Raw genomic sequence first — 27,265 nt, 5'->3', positions numbered from 1 at the left:
AGTATTATGCCTCCATCAGAAAGGACGAATACCCAGCTTTTGTAGCAACATGGACAGGACTGGAAGAGATTATGCTGAGTGAAATAAGTCAAACAGAGAAAGTCAAATATCATATGGTTTCACTTATTGGTGGAGCATAACAAATAATATAGAGGACAAGGGGAGATGGAGAGGAGAAGGGAGTTGAGGGAAATTGGAAGGGGAGGTGAACCATGAGAGACTATGGACTCTGAAAAACAACCTGAGGGTTTTGAAGGGGCGGGGTGGGAGGGTGGGGGAACCAGGTGGTGGGTATTAGGGAGGGCACAGATTGCATGGAGCACTGGGTGTGGTGAAAAAACAATGAATACTGTTACGCTGAAAATAAATAAAAAATTAAAAAAAAAAACTAAATAACATAGTTTTGGGGTACTTAAATATATGAGCAATGATTTTTTTTTTTTTTTTTTTTTTAAGCAAGGGAATGGACTGAATTGACATTCCTGAGGAAGGGTGCCTGGGGGCCAGGTGGGGATGTAGGCAGATGAGGGAGGAAACAACACACAGATGGATGTTCTGACCTTGACTCTGACCCTATGAAAGGTCAGATGTTGAATACTTTAGACTTTGTGGGCCTTACAGTCTCTTATCTCTATTCAACTCTGCTGTTGTAATGCAAAAGCGACCTGAGTGTGGCTGTGTGTTCTAATAAAACTTTATTTATGGACTCTGAAATTTGAATTTTACATACTTTTTCATGTCATGAGATATTAGTCTTCTTTTGATTTGTTTTTTACTATTTAAACATGTAAAAATCATTTTTAGCTCATAAGCCATACAGAGACCCATGACCGCTCACATTTGGCCTGTGGGAGTTTGATGTACCAGGTATTTTTTTTTTCTTATTTATTTGACAGACAGAGATCACAAGTAAGGAGAGAGGCAGGCAGAGAGAGAGGAAGGGAAGCAGGCTCCCTGCTGAGCAGAGAGCCCCATGTGGGGCTCGATCCCAGGACCCTGAGATCATGACCTGAGCCGAAGGCAGAGGCTTTAACCCACTGAGCCACCCAGGCACCCCTTATTTTTAATGTTCTTAAGAATTAAAAACACATAAGCCAAATCTCAAAACTGGGCAAAACAGATGAAGGGGATTAAGAGACACAAACTTCTAATTATAAAATAAATAATTCAGAGAGATGAAAAGTACAGCATCAGGAAATGGTCAGTAATACTTTAATACTGTTGTATGGTGACAGATGGGGACAGTACTTACTGTGGCGAGCTCTGAGTGATGTGCAGAATTGTGGAGCCACTATGTTGTACACTTGAAACTGATATAATGTTGTTTGTCAATTACACTTCAGTAATAAATTAAAAAAACTTTAAACAACAACAAAGAACCAAAACATAAGCCCCGGCTCAGAGAGGAGCAGTACGAAGCAGGAGATATGAAAATGAAGGGGACCACAAAATGTGCAAAGACATTGGAACTCTTTCCAAAACTCTTCCTCAAGGCCTGAGCTATTTTTCCCTTGACCTCAAATCTGGGCACTGTCATAATATCCCCTCTCACATCAGTAGAGCTCCTTGTGTTGAGTATCTGAACCAATGGAAAATTTGGTTGGGGGTATTTCTTGCATCTTATGGCTTTTTGTCATAGGTTCTATTAGCACTCAAAAAAATGGAATTGATTTTGGACTGTCATTTTAGCTGGACCATTGGCCCACATGATGTAATTTTAAGCATCATTCTCTTTGGATTTCAAAAACAAAATAGTGAAGCCTATTAAGCATTATCTAGAAAATGCCCCTTTCCCACCAGCTCTGTCCCATACATGTGGTAAAAGGGGCACATTTTTAAAGGCCAATCTGCTAACATTTTGAGAAGACTTAGGGGTAATCCTGAGTCTTATCTAGGATGGTGTCTTCGATTTAGAAAGATATGATGGTGGGATCACTCATGTTTCTCCTGTGATTCTTCTCAAGACAGGCCCCGTGGAGGTTTGGATTTCTGCCTTACAGCTCACATTCTCCTTCTTCTTCTTCTGGAAATCGGCAACTACAGGCATCTTCCTCTTGGGCAGTTTGTACTGGTCTCACAAATGCTGAAAAGTAATTTAAAAGCAACTTATCTTTTGCTGTTTGTTTTAACCATTTAACATCCAGTTTCTGTAAATCACAGTCACAGGACATCTCTAAGTTGCAACCATGCGCAACTCTAATTTGAGCAAGTTTATCAATAAGAGAGATGATAGCAAGTAGGAACTTTTCCCCAGGATTATTTACAATTTCTTCTTACCATTTACTCTCACTTGTCCTGGAAAGCGATTTTCTTTATTTTCTACGATGGCCCAAAATCTTGAGCATGAATCACTACAGCACAAAATTAGTCATATCCCAAACATAACCATAGTTTCAATTCAGCAGTATGGATTTTAATCTTGAGGGTTACTCACATTACACGCTAGACAGTTTCTTTTGAGTGAAATGCTTATGGCACCAAGATATTAAAGATACTCCTACTACTTCCATCTATTGACAATTAAAGAACTGATTTGTGCGTTGGCTTCCTGGTTTCCTTTCACATGTTAGCATGAAGTATTTGTGTTACTGTCGAACAATTTTTCATCTTTTTAAAAAAGATTTTATTTATTTATTTATTTATTTGCAAGAGAAAGAGAGAGAGAGAGAGAGTGTGTGTGTGTGTGTGTGTGTGTGTGCGCGCGTGTGCGTGCACAAGTGGGGCTGGGGGGAAGAGCAGAGGGAGAGGGATGAGCAGACTCTTTGCTGAGTGTGGAACCCAGTGTGGGCTCAATCTCAGGGCTCTGGGATCATGACCTGAACTGAAATCAAGAGTTGGATGCTTAACTGACTGAGCCACCCAGCCCCAAGCAACTGCTCATCTTAAACAGATTTTTTTTTTTTTTTACAGCCCAACAAAGCAAAAGGGCCTGCCTCAATATATAAAAACATGCTTCTTACTGTAAAAAAAAAATAACCAAGGGGAGTAATATCACAAGAGGGCAACATGACTCCTTCATGAGAAGAACAACTAACAACTATTCAAGAACAAGACACACTGGCAGAATCCTAGAACATGGGGATGAGGCTGCAGCAGCCCCACCTCAGCACTACAGAGACCAAGACAGACTGTATTAGGAAGTTAAGAGAAGCAGTTACTATTGACCACGTTGCCCCTCCTGCAGGCCAGTGCATCCCCACACAGAGAGGTCTCCTTGAGCCTCTGGCTCCTCCAGTGGGAAAAGAGAACTCAAAGGGAACCACCAGCTTCTCCCAGCATGGGGGTCCCTTTACGAGAGCACCCAGTCTGATCTCACACCACAGGAAAGGTAGGGCAATCTACAGGGTCCAACCACTAGGAATCTGACTGTGGTGAAGGGAGAGGAGCTCGCAGCAACCAGCACACAGATCTTGGCAGACTGAGTACACACTTGCAGTGTCCAAGGAGCAATCTCAACCAGAAGCTTTGTTTATCTTCAGAGCCAAGTTGAGGACTCACCCTGACCAGGGAAGTTGATGGGGTCCAAATCTGCCTGCCTCAGACCCTCAAACCAGGAGTTTTGCCCACTGTAGTGCCTGGTTTGCCCATGTCCAGGCAAGGAGCTGAATCACAACCCCACCTACTGTGTAGAATGTCTTCCAGCCCCGTCTAACCAGAAGGGCTGGTAACAACTCCTGGAAGCCTAAATTCAATACCTGGTGAAAATATCTTTCAGGAATGAAGGAGAAATCAAGACATTCTCAGATGAAAACTTAAGAGAATTTGTCACCAGAAGGCCCACCCTAAAAGGATGGCTAAAGGAAAGTCTCTAAATAGAAGAGAAATGATTAAAGAAGGAATCTTGGATCATCAGAAAAGAATAAAGGAAAAAGGAATGAACAAATATATGGGTAGATACAATAAACTTTCCTTCCCTTGAGTTTTCCAAATTATGTTTGACAGTTGAAGCAAAAATTATAACAGTGTCTAATATGGTTCTCAAAGTATGTAGTGGTAATATTTAAGATAAGTATATTATAAATTGGAGGAGGTTAAAAGGATGCAAAAGGAGGTAATATTTTTATACTTTATTCAAAGTGTTACAATGTTTATACTAGTAGATGGATAAATTATGTATAATAACTAGAGCATCCACTACAAGATTTATACAAAGAGATACACTCAAAAAAACTATAGGCAAATAGAAGTGGATTTCTAAAAAATGTTCAGGTAATCCCAGGAATGCAGAGAAATGAAAACCAGAGAAAGCAAACAGAAAACAAAAAATAAAATGTATCTTAAGTCCTAACATATGAATAATTACATTAAATATACATGGCTTAAATATACCAGTTAAAAGGCAGAGATTAGTTGAGTGACTGATATAAGTTGTCTACAAGAAATTCACTCCAAATATAAAATGGGGGCACCTGGGTCACCCCAGGTCAGTTGGTCAAGGGTCTGACTCTTGGTTTCTGCTCAGGTCATGATCTCAGGGTCATGAGATCAAGCCCTGTGTCTGGATCTGCAATCAGTGTGGGGTCTGAGATTCTCTCTCTCCCTCTCCCTTTGCCCCTCCCTTCAGTCATGTGCATGCACTCTCTCTCTCTCTCTCTTTCCCTCTCTCAAATAAATAAATAAAATCTTTATAAAAACATATAAAATGTAGTTAGGTTGAAAGCAATAGAATGCAAAAAGGTAAGCCATGTATACATTAACTTTTTAAAATCAGGGCTATATTAATATAAGATAAAGTAGATTTCAGAGCAAAAAAAAAAAGATCAGCATGGAGAGGGGACTTTTGTAATTTTAAAGAAGTCTCTTTACCCAGAAGACCAGGATTTACCCCGTATTTAGCAATACTAACTGTGTGTACCTCAGACAATCAAGCTGAAAAATAGATAAAGCTAAACCTGATAAAACTGAAAAGGAGAACACACAAATCCACAATCATATTTGGAGAATTAAGTAAATAATAAGGGAATACTATGAATAACTTAAACACATACATTTCACAGCTTAGAGGCAATGGACCAATTCCTTAAAAAACATGAACAATCACAACTCGCTCACCATGAATAACCTGAATAGTCCTGTAATTATTAAGGAAATTGATTTTGTAATTAAAAATCTCCAAAAAGAAAGTCTTTGGGTCCAGACAGTTTCACTAGAGAATTCTACCAACTATCTAAAGAAGAATTAATACCAGTCTACACAATCTCTTCCAGAAAATAGAGAAGGAACACATCCCAACTTATTTCACAAAGCCAGTATTACTCTGATACCAAAATGAGACAAAGACAATTCCAAAAAAGAAAACCACAGACCACTATCCCTCATGAATATAGCTATAAAAATTCTTAACAAAATATTAGCTAATAGAGTTAAGCAGTTTATAAAAAGGATTATATACCATGACCAAGTGAAATTTAGTCCAGGGATGCAAGGCTGATTTAATATTCAAAAATGAATCTATGTAATCCTCCATCTTAGGCTGATGAAGAGAAGTCAGATGATCATATCAATTGATGCAGAAAAAGCATATGACAAAATTAAACACTCATTCATGATTTTACAAAAATATTAGAAAACTAGAAATAGAGGAAGGACTTCCTCAACCTGATAAAGAAAATCTACTAAAAACCTATAGCTTACAACATACTTACTGGTGAAAGACTGAATGCTTTTTCCCTAAGAGTAGAAGCGAGGCGGGGATATTCAATCCCTGTCCTGTCGAATAAGGATATTCAATCTTATTCGACATAGTGCTGGAAGTTCTAGTCAGTAAGTCAAGAGAAAGAAATAAAAGAAATGCAGATTGGAAAAGAAACAACGAAACTGGCTCTATTTGCAGATGACATAGTGCATGTAAAATCCCAAAGAATTTACAACACACTCCTAGAACTAATAAGTGAGTTCAGCAAAATCACAGAATACAAGATCAATCTATGAACATCAGCTATACCCACAGAATAACAATGAATGGGTGGAAACCAAAATTTAAGATAAAATACCACGTGGAATTTTTTTTTAAATTTACATGCTAAAGCCTAAATTTAACAAAATACATACAGGATTGGTGTGCTGAAAACCACAAAATGCTGATGAAGGAAATAAAAGTAAAAGAAATAAAAGAAATGTCTGTACTATGTTAAGACATAAATCCTTAACATAGTAAAGACATCGTTTCTCACCAAACTAATATACAGATTGACCACAGTTGCTATCAGACTTCCAGCTGACTTTTTGTAGTTACAGATAAGATTATCCTAAAATTTATTTGGAAGTGCAAAGGAACTAGAATAGCTAAAACAATTTTGAAAAAGAAGAATGAAGTGGGGAAAGGCGTCCTACCCTCTACGTAATTTCAGGACCTGTTTTATGGCCACAGTAATCAAGACAGTGTGGCACCCGCAGAGAAGAAACACCCAGATCAGTGGAACAAGAGGGAAAAACCAGCAATAGCCCCCACACCAGTATAACTAACTGTTTTTCGAGAAAGCCACAAAAACGATTCAATGAAGGAAGGATGATGTTTTCAGCAAATGATGCCAGAACAACTGGACATCCATAGGAAAAAAAAAAATTCTTGACCTAAACCTCTCACACCTTATGCAACGCTTAGCTAAAACTAAACCACAGATTTAAATGTAAAATATCTAAAGGATGACACGGGAGAGAATAAAAATCTTTGCGATCCAGGACTTGAAGAGTTCTCAGACATGACACACCTGGCAAATTGTACTTTACCAAAATTAAAACCCTTTTTTCTGCAGAAGACTCCATGAAGAGGAGGGGAATTCGAGCTACAGAGCGGGCAGAAACGCAAACCACACACGTGCTGAAGGACTCATCTAGCAGGTACCAAGAACTCTCCAATGTCAATAGTAAAATAAACAAAAGTCTAATTAGAAAACAGACCAAAGACATGAGGGAAGATTTCACTGGGGAAAACACACAGGTGGAAGATAAGTACGTGAGAGATGTTTGGGTGGCTCAGCAGGTTAAGCCTCTGCCTTTGGCTCAGGTCATGATCTCTGGGTCCTGGGATCGAGCCCCGCATCGGGCTCTCTGCTCAGCACGGAGCCTGCTTCTCCCTCTCTCCCTCTGCCCCTGCTTGTGCTCTCTTTTTTTTTTTTTTTTAAGATATTTATTTATTTATTTGACAGACAGAGATCACAAGTAGGCAGAGAGGCAGGCAGAGAGAGAGAGGAGGAAGCAGGCTCCCTGCTGAGCAGAGAACCCGATGCGGGGCTCAATCCCAGGACCCTGAGACCATGACCTGAGCCAAAGGCAGAGGCTTTAACCCACCGAGCCATCCAGGCGCCCCTGCTTGTGCTCTCTTGCTCTTTCTCTCAAATAAGTAAATAAAACCTTAAAAAAAAAATACGTGAAAAGATATTGTACCCTTAGGGGAAGGCAGATGACCAGAGTAGGCTATTACTATATTCCTCTTCAAATGGCTGGGTAAGAAACTGTGGTGGTAGAAAACGCTAGCAAGGGTGAGGAGAAATGGTGGCTCATATGCCATCTGGTGGAGTGTTAAATGGGACAAACTCCTACAGAAAATAGTTTGGCAGTTTCTTAAAACAACAAATCACATGGCCCAGAAATTGCATTCCCGGGCATTTATATTAGCAATAGGAAAACTTACGTCCACACATGACCTGTAGGTGATTATCCACGAAGGCTTTATATTCAACAGTTAAAAATTGGAAACAATCAAAATGTCCCTTAGTTGGTGAATGGTCAAACAAACAGAGGTTGGTTCAACGATACCACAGAATGCTGGTCAGTGGTAAAAAAGAAAAAAAAAAAAAAAGAAAGAAAGAAAAAAGAAAAGAAAAGAAAAAAAAGAGCCCACGGTTGAAGCACATCATGCCTTGGGAGGATCTCAGTGGCATTAAGCTGAGTGAAAAAAAGGCAATCTGAAAAGGTAACATGCTTATAATCAACTTATACATTGCATGCTTCTATTTATATAACATTCTCTAAGTGACAAAAGTGTAGAGATGGGGGACGCCTGGGTGGCTCAGTCAATTAAGCCTCTGCCTTCAGCTCAGGTCATGATCCCAGGGTCCTGGGATCGAGTCCTGCCTCGGGATCCCTACTCAGTGGAGAGCCTGCTTCTCCCTTTGCCTACCATTCCCCCTGCTTGTGCATTCTCTCTCTCTGTCTCTGACAAATAAATAAATAAATAAAACCTTTTTTTTTTTCAAGTGTAGAGATGGAAAACAGACTTATGCTATCAGGAGGAACAGGGAGGGAGTGGATGTGACCACAGAGGACCAGCAAGAGGGGATCCTGGTGGGGAGAGAATACTTCTGTATTGGTTGCGCCGCAGGTTACGCCAGTCTACACGTGTGATCAAATGACATACAGCTAGACACACACAACGTGCCAATGTCAACCGCCTGGTTTTCGTATTGTGCTCTAGTTACAGAAGATGTACCCCCATGAACGACAACTGAGACTTTTCTGTACTGTCTCTACAACTTCCTGTTAAACCTGTAATTATTTCAAAATAGAAAGGTTTTTTTAATGGTCTAAAATATTTAAAAAATGCATTACAGCTTCATTGCAACTCACTAATTACTCATCACCACTCTTGGCAAGGCATTTGTGTTGTAGGTGGGGGTGAAGGAGGGAAGGACGATTCTTTGAATCAGAGATTTTGGTGAAAGCTGGAGGGGGTGGGTGGGTAACTGTTTTCCTGTACATTGTAGAATTTAAGCAGCATCTCCAACTCCTTTTACTAGGTGCCTTCCACACCCCCAAGGTTGTGACCACCAAAACTGTCTCCAGACATTACCAAATGTCTCCTTGGTGACAAAACTGTCCCTCCTTGATAACCTCTGTGCTATGCTAACCAAAAAAAGAACCTTTTCCTTTCTACCATAAAAAGTTTTGCCTCAAAAGAGCTCATATCGAATACGCTTATATTGGTCTTACGTTGTTTGAATAAATACAGGAGTTTCTTTCTGCCACGTTTAAGGACAGAGAAACGGAGCACTAGAAACAACACCAGGAACAGCACAGCAGCCGATGTCAGTGCAAGGAAGAAGACGATGATCTGGGGGGTATGACCTTTAAAAAAGAGCAAAAGGAGAAATGCATGCAGATACATAGTTTTGCAAATATGCGTATATTTATAGTTACATTGGTAAATCCCTAATCACAAGGAGAAGTGGTGCCTTGGGCATCTCTAACCAGCTAACTTAATAAACTTCCCTGCATATAAGAAAACTTAAAAAAAAAAAAACCCTAAATTTTTTTTTCCAGAGGCCCACAAAAATTAAGTGGCATGGCCTCTCTAGAATATGGAAAATATGGGACCCTATAATCCCCGTAATCTGACATTATCAAAGGTGTAATGTTCATCTGGGTAGTTTCACCTTGTTCTGATTACTAACATGCGTCTCAGAGTGCATGACAAATACTTGAAAAAATTTGATAGGTTTCTTGATGCCAGAATGAAAGAAGGAAGGCATGCAGGAGGCGCCCATTGTAGGCAGAGATGTGAGGCACCACAGTATTGGGGTGATATACATTCCAATCAGAATAGCCATAATACATCTACTCTGGTTTGATAACAATGAACGAGCTACCTGGATCTCTTGCAGGGACGGGCATAGTGGCGGAGGTTGTACCTGGAGAGAAGTCAGCCAACGCCGGTCCACACACCACATCACTTTCCTTCGTCCCATTCACAAGTACAGACTTTCCATCCAAGGAACAGCTTGGGCCACCCAATGAAAAGAGTTCAAATAATTAATTTAGGTACAGGTCATTCTAATGAAAAATGTTGACATTTTCCATCCAATAAAGTAGCCTAGTGATAAAGATGTGTGGGTCTGGGTATAAAGACATTATGGAAAACATACACTTGGCTGGCTCGTTGCCTCCAGCTTTCACAGTTCCATAATTCACCCTATTCTACCCAACTAACTGGATTCTTCTTTCTTCCCAGGCTGGGGAGCACCTGTCCCACAACTCTCCCCAGACTGTTTTGCCTGCTAGTCTCTCACCCTCAATTTCTTTATAGATGGTTTTTGTTTAAAATCTTTTTAAAGATTTTATTTATTTATTTGACAGAGAGAGAGAGAGAGAGAGAGAGAGATCACAAGTAGGCAGAGAGGCAGGCAGGGCAGGGTGGGGGAAGCAGGCTCCTCACTGAGCAGAGAGCCCGATGTAAGGCTCCATCCCAGGACCCTGAGACCATGACCCGAGCCGAAGGCAGAGGCTTAACCCACTGGGCCACCCAGGCGCCCCTCGCCCTTAATTTTTTAAGCATATTTGACCATCTCTGGCATGTATGAAGGACAGACAACCTAGCATAAGGGTTAGGAGCTCCTAATCCTATGATGTGTTGGCATCAGACAGACATGGGTTTGAGGCTGGGGTCTTTCCCTGTGCAGAATGACCATGGGCAGGTTAAGAAAATCTCTCTAAGCCTGTTTTCTCATCTGTAAGAGAAGGTATATTTACTCCCGAGGACTGTTGTGAAAAGTAAATGAATGGTCCCGGGACACACTTGCAGGGGCTGGACTTTATGAACCCAGACCCACACATCCCAATAAATGGTAGCTATCATCACCATTACCACCACCACCATCCCCATTATCACCACCATCACCATCACTGATGCCATCACCATCATCATTGTCGTCTGTCTTTTCCCTCATCCTGTTACCTAACGCAAACTCACTCTTCCTCTAAAACCAGTTCAATCCCACTTTCCATGCAGACTCATCAACTTCTCTGAACTCTTTGTGTTAAAAGACCTTAAAAAAAAAACTTTCCCAATCTGTACAAACCAATATTTCTGTAAAACCTAAGAATCTAAATGTAAAATACTAATCAAAATGATTTTCTAGTAAGAAAATCGAATGAAAAACAGAATGAAGGCATACAAAATACAAGACCTCAATCTTTATGAGTTGACAGACACACACGACTCTGCCAGTTGCCTTACACATTTCTAAACGCTCACTCTCAGAGTGTGTAGTGTTCCTGCCACAGATACCACAAACTGTCGGTGTACCAGCACCTGTTCTCAGACCACGCTCTGAGTAGCTCTGCTCCTGATCACACAGGTCAACAGGCATATTTCCATGGATGCCGCTGGCTGTTTTACTTCTGTGATGGTCTTGTTTGCCCAAGTAGGTGTTGGGTTTTTGAGGGTAGGAAACATAATTTCCCCTTCTTGTATCACTCTCAGTGCTGGCTTTGCACCCTTGAAGATGGGCTGAGGGATCAGTGAGGAAAAGCAAGAGACAGCAAGGAGATTGGAAGGAAACAGAATGGAACAGCTGGGTAAGACAGTAGCAAAGTTCCAGCAAATTTGAGCTAAGTGCTCTGGGCATTATTTCTGGAGAAAATGCTCACTCTGTGTATCCGAGTACGACAACCTCATACGGTTCACACGCTGCCTGTTTGTATGCTCTTCTATGCCTATACTTGATAGATTTAAGTAGGTTGCACGTCCACAGGGGACTGGAATTCATGACCCTGAGATCAAGAGTCACACACTCCACCAACTGACACCAGCCAGCGCCCCAGGCAGATTTTTTTAAAACTTCAGTGATAACATTCTTTGTCTTCAAAAATGTTAACCCGGGGACGCCTGGGTGGCTCAGTCAGTTAAGCATCTTCCCTCAACTCAGGTCATGATCCCAGGGTCCTGGGATTGAGGACCTAGTCAGGCTTCTTACTCGACGGGAAGCCTCCTTCTCCTTCGGTCTTTCATTCTCCCTGCTTGCGCTCTCTCTCTCTCTCTCTTTCTGACAAATAAACAAATCTTTAAAAAATAACTTCATAAAAAATAGATACATAAACCAAAAAGGTTAACCCAGATTCTCTATTTTGAAAGCAAAAGGAAATTATATGTACTTTGTCCAGGGTTGACAGCTGCCACGTTTCTGATCATTAAATGTCCCAAAGCGACAGTCTTTACAACCTGCATAAAAATTAAAGCAACAATTAAAAAGGGGAATACTTCTAAGATTTCATAACTTTTCCTGTGGTGAACATAATCACACAATAATAAAGTCATTAAGAATACAATCACCACAGTCCGTTCAACAATGCCTCTGGAAACGAAACCCCAAGATAACTAAAGTTGTTGTTCTAATCATACATAGACTATTGTGTATAAATGTATGAAATGTATGAAAATGCATGATCCTGGTGAATAACAAATGTTGTGGTTTCAAATTATTTCCATTGATCGAAAAATAATTTTGTAAATATATGCTTGACTCAGTGGTTCATTGTATGTTACTTTAAGGTTCTACTCCTCTATGTGTTACTTTATAGTCAAAGGACTGAGACCTAAACTAATGACATATGTCTAGATAAGCAGACTTGCCCTAGATTGAAGCAGAGCAAACCTACCCTCCTTGGCTAATTCTTGACCTTGTTTACAATCCGGTTCACACATGGCACATCCTGTCCCCAAGCAGTGGAATCCTGAGATGCACTCACATTCTGCATTGCTGATGGGGGAACACACCTTCTTGGTCCTGAAAACACCTACAAAATTTCCCAAGTTATATTACACTTGACCTCTGACTCCAGGAAGCAAATTGATGTTCTGCAGTAAAAATCATGGTGAAAAAAAAAAAGAAAAACAACCCTCCCCCACAAAAACCATGCTCACTCCTACAATGTTCTTGTTGACCTTAAAGTATAAAGTTCATTTTTAAATCTCTATAGAAGACATTTTTATATTTTCCTAATTAAACCCTTCTTTCTCATCAAATGAGTGTGTCCTCTAATGTTTAAAAGGTCAATCTACAGATTATTGCTTTTACAGCAGATTATTTTACTGGACCTGCCTTGTGACAGAGGAACCTGTTAATGCTTAACATTCTCCAGAGAGGGCAACACACTAGGGAACAAAAACCTGTCATCCCAACACATGTCTGGATCAACATACATCTTTTAAATCATACCTTCACACCGCCTGCATATGACACAGGACTTTTGTCCACTGGTGCTGGAGAAACTATTTGGAGGACAAGGAATGCAGATCTGACCCTCGCTTTTCCCACAGAAAGTACCTAAGAAGGTAGATCATAGGGACACTGTTTGACAATGCACAGTCATTGCCCAAAGCATTCTGAAGTTCACAAGAAAACTAGAGTAAGAAACAATGATTAGTTTCCAGGTGGCACAGTGATACACTTTATTTTGATTGACTTTTATAATTATAATTACACTTTTGCAAGATTTCCCTTAACATAGCCACAGAATTATAAATAACAAAGTACAGATATTGCAATAAACCAAAAGAAAGTGAACTGTTTCCTTTAACTATTGAACAAAAATGAATTTCTCTTGATTGATCCAGGAGATCCCTATGACGGGATTCAGGAAATCAGCATCCTTCATCAGGATACTAAAATGTACATGTGTCTGCTTCTCCCCACTCTGCGAAGCCCCCTGCCCCTTCTTAATCCCTGCTGTGCTCCCCAGGCTGAGCACAGGTCCTCAGAGATAAGGCTGACCTTTACTGTGCTCTTGCCCTGTGCCATGCACTGTTTAGAACCTAGCATAGGATCCTCCCAGCAGAGCTATAAGATAGGTTCTTTCATTATCCCCAGATCCCAAAGCTGGGGCACAGGGGATGAAGTGACACGGCTACACTCACACAGCCAAGATGCAGCATCCAAGAAATATCTGTAAATGAATGAATAAAAAAAAATCAAAACAGAACTTAGTAACCCTGACTACCAGACTACCTGAACCATGAGTTCAACAGAACAGATCAAACACACATGTTAACTTGGTTCTTACCGGCTGGGCATTTACTACAAGAATCCTGTATTGATCTTGTCCTCTCAAAATTCATGACCAATAATACAGCAGCCACTATGTTGTAATAGCCACTGCCCATGGTGAAATCTTGCATAGATAGGATACGACCAAAGAAGATTCCAAGAGTAGCTGGTTTCACAAATACCTGTCTGCAAAAGGTAAAAATTTCCAAGAATGAGGTGGTTTCTCCTTTTAGGATTATCTACATTTCAACCATTACCTATGCCATCCACAAGATAACTCGGGGACTTTCAGAAACAATTAATGATGGGAGATTATGGAAAAGCTGGCAAATGCATGGACAGTTCTATGATAAGACAAACCTGACTACACACATAGCTTTGTGCAGGTTTGCCAAAATCTAAGCGTGCATTCTCCAACATGTTTTGCCAAAATGGAGAAATAACAATAACAAGAATTTTTGGGGACTTTCATAGACACTTAGCATTTCATCCAGATTTCAACAATGCCAGCTGTTTGCTGGCTCTGAGATAGGGTTCTTCAAATGACAATCTGTCCGTCCTATCTAATAGTTTAGCTCAGTGGGGAGATATCTCATTACTCTTTCCCCGTTGTCAGAACAACATGTGAACATTTCAACACCCGGTTGTTAAAACGCTGAAGCACCACTCCGCTCAACTCATGATCACATTTTCTTAATTGGCATATATTTGCCCGTTTTGAGATCTGAAGCTCATATAGTAACAGAACTAAGAAGTAAGAAATCTCCTTAGGCCAGGTGCTTGATCTTTATTTAATAGACTATGGAATAAAAATTATTAGAAATTAGAAGGGCAAAAAGCTTAGACACAGAGAAACAGAATAAAGCGTCTGTCCTTACCCCAACTCCGTTCCCCCGACTGTCCCAAATGGACAAACCTTGAGGTCTCAGGGCTGGTGAAGAACTTTCCACTCCTTGATCTTCAGAGCAGTGAGGTTCTGCCTCTCGTTCTCTACAAGTCAAACACAGGGGTTTGGTGACTCAGCTGGGGGCGGAGTCTCATGGGAAATCCCCAAGGCGACTCTGTGAGGTCGCCCATTTGATGTTTGCTGACCCCAAAATCCCCTAGAGCCCCCACCCTCCCTTGACAATGGCTCTTAAAAACCATTTCTTTGAAATGTGTAAACCAGACGATTCACAGACCTGTACCCCTGGGGATAAAAATACATTATATGTTTATTAAAATAAAAAAATTAAAAAAAAAAAAAACCATTTCTTGGAAGCAGCTATGTACTATTAGGATATCTCTCAGATGACTTTGGGACCGGGATGTTGTCATTCAAGTCCTTGTCAAAGCCTTTCACGCGTCCTACACATATTTGAGATTTGAGGGATGAAATCCACTTCTAAAGAAATATCAGTACTTTTGCCATACCTTACCCCCTGCCCTATAATAATATGATGCTCTAGCCATAATCACTGAGGCAGCTGATGTACCAGGCATCACTCTAATAAGCACTTAAATGAATACTATCCTCAAAAGAACTCCAGGAGTTGACATTATCATTATCATTAGAGTAGCATTATGCAAGTGGGAACATTGTGTCTATGAATCTAGCCAGATAATCAGCAGGATGGGGAGCCGGGATCGGAAGCCACGGCAACCAGAGCTCTACTGAGCTCCTTGCTGTGTGGGTGAGATGGGGGAAGGAGAAGGGAGAAATGAAGAGAAGGGGAAACAAGGAAGACCTAGAACTTATATGGCGGATGACTTTGCATAAAGTTGAGATCTACAAGGGTTTGTTTTTTTTTTTTTTAAAGAAAACCATTATTTCAATTTAAAAAGGTTGGGGGGAGAAGAAGGAGCACCTGGCTGGGTCAGTTGGAAGGGTATGCGACTCTTGATCTCGGGGTCCTGAGTTCAAGCCCCATGTGAGCTGTAGAGATTGCTTAAGTAAACAAATAAAAACTTTAAAAAAAATGAAAAGGAAGAAGAAGAGGAAGAGGAGTGCAGGAGAAAGAGAGGAAGGAGGCGTGGAGAGGAGGAGGAGGGAGGAAGAGAGGAAGACGCTCTAGGGACACTAAGATGAGCCTGGCCAGGACCGAGAGGCCAGGGCATCCTTAGGAAGACAACCAGGGAAACCATAACGAGAGTGGTTTCAACTAAATCGGGTGGCTTTCCATTAGGATCCAAACAGAAAGACCTATTTTCTCCCAGGAGACACTGTAGGGCTTAGTGTCAAATTGGGGAGGAAGAGAGGGGAGAAGGGAGCTAATGTTTATTGAACACTTGCTCTGCGGTAAGCACGTTACATGTTTCCACGACCCCTATCATGCCACCATCCTCCTTAGAAACTTTCAGTGGCTCCCTGTTGTCCACTAAAGGAAACCTAGATCCTATAGCCCACTATCCAGACTACTGGGACCTCACCTGAGGTCACCTTTAAAAAAATTAAGATATAACTCACACAACATAAATTTTACAATTTTAAAGTGCTTGTTTCACAGAATTCACTGATATTCACTATGTTGTACAACTATCATCAGGATATCATTCCAGAACATTTTCATCACTCCCCAGAGATACCCATGAGCCATCACTCCCCACTGCACCCCAACCCTGACCCTGGTAACCACAAGTTTGCTTTTTGTCTCTATGAATTTGCCTATTCTGGACATTCCACATCCATAGACTCATCCAAAAGACATCTGGTCTCAAGAAAACAGTAACTGTTATTACAAGACTTAACTGCTTTAAAATTTTCATTCCCTAGCTCCCAGGCTGGTGCTCAGTAAGGGAACCAGGGCAAGTAGCAAAAGAGAAGGAAAATGCATGGGTTATCCACAGAATTATTCCCAAATTCTGAGGGTCCTCAGAGAGTCACTTTACCTGTGATAATTATGGGATCTTCTCCACTGGTTTCAGGAGAATTGGCCCTATGTAGGAGTTTCATACCATATAAAAATGACATTGCTGATCGCCTAACACTTTCAAAGCCACCCATCTAACCAAGGTGCCTCCTCATTTACATGTGGTCCTCTGTTTAACTTTGCCGTGTGACATTTAACTGGGCTCTATTTTCATTTAACTAAATGTTACTAATGTTACTTACTAATCTACCTTTTGGATAGTCTGTGGGCGGAGACATTACCTCCTCTGAAAGTGACGTCTGTCATTTCCCAGCACAGTAATTAACTCGCTTTTTCAGGCAGGGCTAGTGACATAAAAGTCTTTACCGAGAGGAAAGATTCTCAAGATTAGTTCACCCGCCCGTGTTACACAAAGTCAACAGCTTCACAGTCTGCTGAAGGCTATTCACAGTTCCATTCGAGAGTTTAAGGAGTTGTATACTGTTCATTTATCATACTTTTGTTTGATAAAATCATCACAGGAAGCTAAGGCAAATTTTGTAGTTAACCTGAGGCACGTGCTATCCACACTAACCAAAGGTAAGCGTGGCTCTTGGTCTATGGCCTAGAAACACACGGTGATAGCATCTCTGTACTGGGCTGTGGCCTCGGAGTGACAGGCATGGTGTGAGCCCCAGAGCACTGCAGCTGGGAAAGGCAAATTAGTTAGCCACATCCTTGGAGTATAATGGATTCTCGTACAGTCTACTGTTTTTGCAATACCTGGGATGTAACAGATTCTCATGTAACCTATTATGTTGCAAGCATTTTATGGCAAGTAGAGTTTCCAAAAGTCCCAAGCGTCCATCTTCTTGATCTTATTAATGTTCCTGTTTGCAGTTCTGGGAGTTCTTGCGGATTAGCGTGGAATTCATAACAGTTGGACATGAAGTCTGAGGAACCCTTTGCACTATGAATTCATATGACCTTTAAATATGTATATGCAGAGTAAATAACATAAGGACTGCAGGATTGGGGGCGCCTGTACAGTCTGTACGGAATGTGACTCTTAATTTTGGGGTCATGAGTTCAAGTCCCATGTTGGGTGCAGAGATCACTTAAATAAATAAACAAATAGGGGCACCTAGATGGCTCAGTCACTTGAGTGCTTGACTCTTGATTTCGGCTCAGGTCATGATCTCAGGGTCATGAGAACGAGCTGCGCGTTGGGCTCCACGCTGAGTGTGGAGCCTGCTTGTGATTCTCTCTCCCTCTCCCCCTACCCACCCTCACCCCACTCACATGCTTTCTCTCAAAAAAAAAAAAAAAAATTAATGAAACTTAATTACATTTCAAAAATAAAAAGCCTCAGATACATTGAAATAATTTTGGCTATTTGATATTTATCAACTATCTTTCTTTTTTATTTTAATAGATAATTTTAAAGCTTTTAGTAGAGTAACTTTTTAAAAACAAACATGAAAAATAATTTTTTTGAACAAATTCTATTTACATTTACATTTTACATTGCATGCGTATAAATTCTGTATGCTTTGAGTACAGTTATATGGTATTTTACTCTTTTGTCAGCACTGCTGACAAGACACAAATTATGTGACTTTCTCAATTACAACAAATGAAATAAAGGCAAGAAAAAAGAAAGTTTTATGGAGCAAATACATAAAACTTATGAATTATCTGTCTTTACCACCCATTTAAACATTCCCAGACCATCCAAGTACATTCAGTTAACTGCAATAATTAAATTCGGTTATCATTGGCATTTTCCCAACTTTGTGACATAAAAACAATTACTATTGTTATTTTGAAGACATCTCTGTTGGAATAGAAAAACGGAACACATTTAACACATCTTAGCTTGATTTGCCACTGTTAAATATTCAGACATACGGTATGTGAGTTCCATTTCTACTCCTGCTCCAGACTCCACCAGTGCTAGCAAAAGCGTTGACAGGCACTAGCAGGCATTCAAGAAACCCTTATTGAATGAATGAATGAGGACATGAATGCATGAGTTTGTTAACTGCAGTCTCACAGCCCGCCTACCTCCTCATGCCCTAACCTTTTCTTTCTCTTTCTCCCTTGGGAAATCATTCTGGTATGTGCACCCCCACCTACACTGTACCTTCCCTTCCTTGGGTCTCCCGTAAGATGCTTTTCCGCCGATGGCTGACATTTACAGAGTGCTTACTCCCTGTGAGGTATTACCTACATGTTTACATCATTTTCCCAATTATATCTTCCAATAGCCTTTGTCCTTACTTTACAGATGAGAAAACTGGGCCACAGAGAAGCTGGGCAACCTGTCCAGTGTCACCAGGCTGGTAAGGAGCAGAGAAAGGGTTCATCTGGTTGGTTGGTTCTGGAGTTCATGCTCTTGACAAGGATTCTTAACCTTTTTTGTGCGCGGTGTCCTTTTGTCCTGTGATCTCTGTCTGTGTTTACCCCTCACCGGATAATGTTCTTAAGTTTGTAAAATACAATACACAGGATTACAGAGGAAACTAAGTGTTTTGAAATCTACTCACCAAATACTTAAAAGGCCAATTTGCAATGTGGTACTATGTGGGCTTCGTCATTAACACACACCTGTCATAATTTCAAATTAACTGTGAGTCATAATTTCAAATTAATCATGAGTGCAAATGGTATTTTGGATATCTGCAATAACTGTAACGTGATATGAAAATAACTGATTTCCACTGGTGTGATGTCATAGATACCGTGCCTCTGGCTATGCTCTGTTGATTTTTATTTTTTTTATTTATTTTTTTGAAAGATTTTATTTATTTATTTGACAGACAGAGATCACAAGCAGGCAGAGAGGCAGGCAGAGAGAGAGGGAAGCAGGCTCCCTGCTGAGCAGAGAGCCCGATGCGGGGCTCGATCTCAGGACCCTGGGATCATGACCTGAGCCGAAGGCAGAGGCTTTAACCCACTGAACCACCCAGGCACCCCAGCTCTGTTGATTTTTAAATTCAAGATTGAAGGAAATGCTAGATTTCTGCTGGAAGTTAGTGAAAATAAAAGATGTAATTTTTCCCATCCAAGTTCACAGACCCCTGAGTTTTATCAGTGCCCCTTGGTCTTCTGCAGACCCCAGGATCACAAGCCCCATACCTAGCCTCCTTGCAGCCTTCATATCTTGTGTTGAGACGGATATACTCAATACTTGGTTTTAGCTCTGGGAACTTGTTTAGTCTTCAATTCATTCTTCTTTGGAATCCTTACATGGATCCTGTCACCGCAACTTAAGGCAAGAGCTCTTCGGTCTATGCAACTTGTATCCCTCATCATCCCCATCAAGATGGCATGTTCTTATGGTCTATCACTTTCTATGTTCCTCTCCTATTGGCCCTTCCCCAATGAATTTAAACAGATTGTGACCATGACAAATGTTTTCTAGTACTTGGTAATCACCAACACTTACTCGTTGCTTCCTGCATTTCAGATGTTGCACTTGGCATACTGTTCAGCCTCTTAGCAATTCTGCAAGGCAAGAACTATTGTTACTCTTCCAGTGTTGAAGCTGGAAGAAATTCAAGTGACCAAGCCAAGTGTTAATGACAGCCTTGGAGTGTCTACTACAGGCCACTGTTGTAACTTCATCTCTGTTAACGCCTTTCACCCTCAGAATAACCCTGTGAAGTTATTCCCATTGTATAGGTGGGGGCCGAGGCATGAGGGTCAGCTGATCTGTTCAGGATCATCCAGCTAGCCGGGCAGAGCTGGGCTTAGACACTGACAGGCTGGAATCAGGACAGCGTATCTACTTGGCACACCGACAGCCGCAGTTAGGCAAAGAAGCCAGGGCCGGAGCCCCTGCTCTTCTCACTCCGACATTGGGCCCAGAGTCATGACTAACTTGGGAGCTACTCATTCCTGTGAATGAATAAAAAGATCTGTTGACTCAGCAGCGGAGCCTGAGACTGCCGATGTTGTGGTTTGAGAGCTGAGTCGGAAACCACATTTGAGCTCATCTATGTGAATGATTACCAATAAACTGACAGTCGATTTCAACTTTGAGAAAGGTGAAGAGTGCCATCAGTAGTAGCCACTTTCTGGAGGAAGCTAGATTGACTTCTAAAAATTTAAGAGCATGTAACCAAAAATTATTAAGTACACAAGTGTTCTGTATTTTAAAATCCCACTGAAGATCGCTGCCACAGGACACTTAGGGGGAAATGTTCTTTAGGCTGCAAATGACAACTGTGATAAAAAAAAAAAAAAATCATCCCAACAAGCAAAGTTGTCTTGAAGCTTATGACTTTCTGCTGAAAGCCAGCTTCTGCCTGTGGCCACTCTCCCTAGCATTCACCTTAGCCCTGGGGAAGGATAGTGGGTTTTTTTGTTTTTGTTTTTTTAAGGATAGTGTTTTTATAATGAACAAATACACAAATATATCCAATTATTTCACAAACTCAACTTTTGTCAACTAACATACAAGTTTTCTTTTTCTTCCAAATCAAAAGCAAGACAACATCAGAAGATGGATTTTGTATCCTTCTGAACTTTTTTTCTTCAAGATTTTATTTATTTATTTCTTTGACAGAGAGAGAGAGAGAGAGCGCGCGCACGCACAAGTAGGCAGAACAGCAGGCAGAAGGAGAGGGAGAAGCAGGCTCCCCGCTGAGCAGAGAGCCTGACCTCAGGTCCCTGGGATCGTAACCCAAGCCGAAGGCAGACACTCAACCAACTGAGGCACCCAGGCATCCCCACCATCTGAACTTTTCAATGGTGACCGCTATTCTCTACCAAGTAACTCCAGTCACATGTCAATCCATTTCATCCTTTAAAATCTGTGTCCTTTTCTTCCAGATTTCCATTACAACAGCAGACTGCTGCATAAACCATGGGTTTTCATTGAGATATTATTTCAGTTCAATGCCACCGAACTAAGTAAGAGTTCTAATGGACACACATGTAAGTTGCAAACACCTAGTATGTGCCTAGGAGGCCTATTCCACTCCAGCAATTTCCAAGTCTTGATGTTACTATCATTACATCATTCTCTATCCCTTATCAATTCAATAAATTCGATTCAAGAGCATTTACTGAATGTCTGATGCAAACGTGCACAGGATTCGACCGGTCGCTTCTCCCACTTTGCGCCCTTCCACTCCCCTCAAGGGTGCCTGCCCCGCTGTTCTTTGATGGAGGAAACACACACTGGCTTCGGGGCCCTTCTTTGCTGCTCTCTCACCTAAAATCTCATCGTCTCACTTTCTAGATGACTTGTCCGCTCGTCTCACTTAGGTTTCCTCCTCTCCGTGTTACTCTCCATCTGCTTTCTTCCCTCTACTTTCCTTGATTGTGCGCACCACCACATGACACACAGTCATCGGTGCATTTGCTTATTTTCTCCCACTCAGGGAGGTGAGCGCGGTTGGAGAGGACGGGGTTTTTCACTGTATCCCCAGCTCCCAGGGCAGCGCTGGGCCCATGACAGGCACTCAAAGTTTCTTGAATGAGTTTTGCTGTCTTGTGAGGTGTAGCCAGGTAAGGCCCAGTGCCAACAGCCTTCACACCCTAGAGAGGGAGGAATTTTGCACAAATAACTATGATAAGGCCACCCAGCCTTACAGATTCTGTAACAGGAGAACAAAGTACTATAGGAATACTTTATATGGTCTCCTGGATCGTTCTGCACTGCAACTGGGTTTTGCAAAATGGAAAATACCTTGAAAGGCTTGTAGGGACACAGATGCATTCCAGTTAAAGGGAACTGCTTTGTGCCAGAGCACGGAGGAGACAAAGTACAGGGTACCTTCTGTACCAGGAACAGAAAAAATGAGTGAGGGAGAGTAAGAGATTAAGAATGTGGAAGATAAGGAACACCAGTGTGGAGGGAGAGGGACTGGAACACCGTTGCATACCTTGACTGCAATCCCTTGCTTAGGCCAAAGCCAGCAGGTCCACGGCACCAGGCAGCCGCGCCAAAGGTTGCCGGGAACAGTTTTCACCGCGGGCGCAGCCCCAGCTTAACACCACGTGCAGTAAGAGGGAGACAGGATGCAGTCAAAGGGCAGGAGCAAGGACTCAGAAAGTTCTGCTAGAGTCCAATGTGTGCTGCTGGCGGAACACTGATCGCTTCAACCACTGGGGAAAATGTCGCTGAGGCTCGTGGATCACCGTGTTGCCAAGATCCCTGGGATCTGGAAACGCCGCAGCAGAATTAGAATAAAGGACCACCGCAGCACAGAGCCCGGCGGGACCCCACATTTCAGTTCCTCGGACCTCTTGTTCTACGCAGGATCTCGCGGGGACCTCACCGAACGGTGGGCAGGCATTACTATTCACACTTCACAAATGAAAGGTGTTTTTAACGCTTTTGATGACCGTATATCGAAATCCTAATCAGACCCTAATCCGTGAGGACGGCAGTGAACAGCAGAGCAGGGCGGGGTGTTCCACCAAGAGCCAGGGAGAAATGAGAGCGGACGGGGCCCCCGGCACGGCCGCGTTTCCGACGCGGGGCTCCGCAGGCTCTCCAGAACGCCGCCGCTGGGCGACCGGCGACCCGCGCGCAGCGGCGCTCCCGGGCGCGGGAACCCGCCCGCCGGTCAGCGCCCGCCACCGAACCCAATCTGGGATGCGGGGGAGGGAAGGGCCGACTTCCTGCCCCGCCTACGCTAGCCGCAACCTCGCCCGGAAGTTCGGGGGGTCGCGGAGGGCTGACGGCGACCTCGCCGCGGCCGGGAGGCCGTTGGGATACTTCCGGCCGGCGGGGCCGACCGAGGCGGGCCGCCACAGGCTCCCGGCGCGCCGCACGGGTGGCTGGGAACGCGCGCTGCCCCGCCCCCTGCGGCGCGGCTCGGCCAATCCCGGGCGCCGCCGGGGACCCTCCGCCCCGGCCGCCGGAAGCGGGCCTGACGTCTCTGCGGGTCGGCAGCCGGCCTCTGGCCCCCGGCCGGCCGTGGGAGGGGTGCCGCCTGGCCCACGCTCGGGGGGCTTTCACACAGTTTGGGAGCAGAGGCGAAGCCACTCCCCCGGGGCCCCTCACAGACCTCGGCGTCAGAATTTCCCCCTTGCGCCAGCGCTGCCTCAAATGTCAGGGCTCGCCCACTCTTCTCCTGTCTCTGCGACCTAACCTTTTGGGGGCTCGGAAGGGAAATTCGCCGTTTCTGCCGGACCTCTCCGAGGCTTGCCCGCGCCAGCCTTTGGTGACAGTTGAAAAGTACCCTCACTCACTGCGGCAGAGGCCCGACTTATACCCAGAAACTGCAGTTCAGCCCCTCGCCCTTTTTAGTGAACCTGGGAAAGGATGAAAATATGGGGACCCTATTCGCTGCACATAAAATTTTCCCATTCGGTGTCCGGCGAAATGAATTTAATGTGGAAAAAGGAGATAAAATAGGGATGAGAGATTGGTTGGAGCCCCATTGTAAACTGTAGTGTTCTACAAATGTAAACTGTTGATCTATAGCCATAATCAAAGGAAGGAACATCTTTAGGGTGAAACTAAGATACGGCTTAGCAAGTATTTACTGAGCACCTGCTATGTGCCAGGGGCTGTAGCAGATGACAGGGATTCAGCAGAGACCAAGACAGGAAGGTCCTACTGAAGTCACAGGATTAGAGGGAAACAGATAAACAGAAGACAAAATGCTAAATAAGTACTATCAATGAGGTAAAAGATACGTGCACATTCATAGAAAATGAGTATTTCATGAGATGAGATGTGAAATGTTAAGTGATGAGTGGAAAAGTAATAAGTAACCCGGCAGCAGTTTCTTTGCTATTTATTGTGATCAGGCTACTTTTGGGGAGGGTTGTTTTTTGGAACCAGGATCAGAATGGCCACGGGTGGCTGTTGTTAATGTAGGGTAGGCAAAAACTGTACCTCTATTTCCTTAGAGTCTCTGGCAAAGTCTGAGATTTAAATGGACATAAAAAGGTTAACAGAACAAAAGCATACAAGTTATTTAAGTTTTAGGAGACCCAGGAGCCTTCATAAGAAAATGAAGACCCAAAGAGGTAGCAAAAGGTAAATGTTTACATACAGAGTTGAGCAAAAGAGTGGCAGCTATGGAAAAGTAGCTAAAGTAAAACAGGGAGACTGAAGGAAGATAAGAGTTATTTTAACAAGGACTCCATGTGCAAATTCTTCCAGACTCTAGCACTTCTCTGGTGGTGGTTCCTTCCTCTTGGCACCGAGAGGGCAGCTCTCACCTGAGAGTTTCCTCTTCTGCTTTCAGGATGTAAAAAAAGGGAATCTGAGTGCCTTTCTTGCACCTCTTGTTTAAAAAAAATGCCTTTAACAAAAAATAGTATGGCAAGGTGACATTTGGAGGTAGCATGTCCTGAACTCCTTCACTCACATTATCAATATCATTTCTCCATTGCTGGATGAGGAGCTCATCAAGGCCGAACAGTATCTTTAAATGTTTCAAGCGCTTCAAGAAAAAGATTTTAGGCTCTCTGAGAACAGCCAGAGACTTTTAGTTTGCACGTCCTGCAATGCATAAAGACTTACCAAATGTAGAATTAAATGGTGAATAGGGTGAGGTTTTCTGCCTGGAAATCAGGGACTGAATTAGAAGGTGTCTTCACTGAAAGTAATAAAGCTACATTTTTTGGTGAATGGTTGAATTTTTTGTTTTACTCTGCAGATGTGTGATGAGAAATAGCTATGAGCTAGAAAGTTAAGATGAGTGTCATGGGTGTTATGGATTTATTAAGAAATACTGATAGAGTTTATAGTGGCTAGAGTGTGAACTTTGGTATCAGAATATCTGAATTTGACCAAGACTCTGTAGGACCTTTTAGTCATTTCACCCCTCCAGACCCCAGCCTCTGCAGCTGTGAAATGAAAAGTATGTTTTCCAGGAAGTTAATATACAATGTCTGAAACCAATAAGGAAAAATTACAGTATAGAATATTATTTAAAAATACAGTTGACTCTTGAACAATGTAGGGCCAGCAAACACTCCCCCACCCCCCAGCCTGTGCAGTCAGAAACTTGCATATAACTTTGACTCCCCCTACAATTATTAAAAAAAGTAATAGTCCACTGCTGACCAGAAAGCGTACCAATAACATAGTCAATTAACACACACTTTGTTATATTTTAAATATACCGTATTCTTATAATAAAATAACCCAGGGAATAGAAAATGTTAAGAAAATCATAAGGAAGAGGGACGCCTGGGTGACTCAGTTGGTTGAGTGTCTGCCTTTGGATCAGGTCACAATTCCGGAGTCCCAGGATTGAGCCCCATGCTGGACCTCCTACTCAGTGGGGAATCTGCTTCTCCCTCTGCCCCTCTGCCTGCTCGTGCTCGCTCGCTCTCTCTCAAATAAATAAATAAATAAAAATCCTAAGTAAGAGAAAATACATTTAGAGTACTGAAATGTGTTCATTGAAAAATACCTGTGCGGACCCATGTAGTTCAAGCCTATGCTGTTCAAGGATCAACTGTTGAGACAATTACAAAAACCAATTTTAACAGTTGAAAATATTTGCCTCTGGAAAGCAGGGTTGAGGGGTAGGAAGGACTGAGTCAGAAGACTACTGTTTTTCATTATGAGCCTTTTAAAGCCGTATCACTGAGCTGTTATGTCATATCAAAATCTGAGTACTACAGTCTGCCATTTGGCTGTGGTGACTGCCTTGGGCACAGGTACAGGTTGGCCGAGGGAGCTCTGTTCCACATGTGCTCATTCTGAAAGCCAGGCTGAATGGGCAGCAGCAGCAGCAGCCCTGGAGGAAAGTCCTTTATGTGACAGTGCAAATGCACAAGAGAGCAAGCCTGGTTACCAGGTCAGTGCTTTTCAAGGCTTCAGTCAGGTCTCATCTGTTAACATTCTGTTAGCTAAAACAAGGCCAGACCCGGGGCGCCTGGGTGGCTCAGTTGGTTAAGTGTCAGCCTTCAGCGGAGATCATGACCCTGGAGTCCTGGGATTGAGCCCTACATCAGGCTCCCTGCTCCTCCCTCTGCCCCCCCCTCCTGTTCTGTCTCAAGTAAATAAAAATCTTTTAAAAAAATAAATAAATCAAACAAGGTCAAACCCAAAGTCAAGGGGCAGGAAATATCCTCCACTCATGCAGATGAAAGAGGAAAGAGTGGATATTTCCGAAAGATAATCTACCATAAGCAATACTTGAGTTGTAAACACTGCGTGCAATGTATTCATTTGATAAAAATCGATGCTGACCCATGTCCATTTCAGATCTTGATGATGATGCAGATGTCTCAGGAGTGTTAAGTCAGGTTCATTCTCTCTCCCTTTCACCACCAAGACCCTCTGTCTTGCCATTGTTGTTCTGTGCTGGCTATCTCATGCTGCAGCAGGCCACCAGCACGGCTGCCTCCTTCCAAGAGTTTACTGCAGGCACTGGAACACAACAGCCCATCTTTGCTGGGTCTTCCTTCATCTACCTAAATTCCTCCTTGGTTTCTGAAACACACGTCTAACCACTTGCCTATTTCCCACCATACTTCAAAACTGAAAGGGGGTGGCTTTTTCCTGCTTCCTCTGTAAACAGCCAAAGATAAAGTTATTCCAGAACTCCCAAAATGCTTTCTTAAAATGCCAAATGATTATTTAAAGATACTTAGGAATTTCACACAGTGCAGTGTTGCAATTTATAAATCTATGTACAATTCTTAGTAGAAACCACTCTCACCACCATTGTAGGGATCTCATGA

At 42.5% G+C, this 27,265-nt stretch overlaps 1 protein-coding gene across 3 annotated transcripts; it reads right to left on the bottom strand.

Moving 5' to 3' along the window:
• Positions 1-453: 453 nt before the first annotated feature.
• Positions 454-23,206, bottom strand: TNFRSF9 (TNF receptor superfamily member 9). 3 transcript variants are annotated; one of them, XM_080800041.1, is made up of 9 exons: positions 22,489-23,206; positions 14,680-14,753; positions 13,780-13,949; positions 12,936-13,043; positions 12,376-12,513; positions 11,872-11,938; positions 9,630-9,718; positions 8,932-9,066; positions 454-2,083 (listed from the first exon to the last, which is right to left on the bottom strand). In XM_080800041.1, the coding sequence occupies exons 3-9, from the start codon at positions 13,892-13,894 to the stop codon at positions 1,995-1,997; spliced, it is 741 nt and encodes a 246-aa protein (XP_080656167.1). In that variant the 5' UTR covers positions 13,895-13,949; positions 14,680-14,753; positions 22,489-23,206; the 3' UTR covers positions 454-1,994. The 3 variants fall into 3 exon arrangements, with proteins under 3 accessions (XP_080656167.1, XP_080656166.1, XP_080656165.1); XM_080800040.1 differs by having other exon boundaries at positions 14,642-14,753; positions 22,489-22,616; XM_080800039.1 differs by having other exon boundaries at positions 460-2,083; positions 9,588-9,718; positions 22,489-22,861.
• Between the last annotated feature and the right edge of the window lie 4,059 nt (positions 23,207-27,265).

Source organism: Martes martes (genome assembly GCF_963455335.1).
Source record: "Martes martes genome assembly, chromosome: 4".
NCBI lineage: Eukaryota > Metazoa > Chordata > Mammalia > Carnivora > Mustelidae > Martes > Martes martes.
The sequence above is the reverse complement of the archived record's forward strand: the minus strand, read 5'-3'. Positions and strand labels throughout refer to the sequence as shown.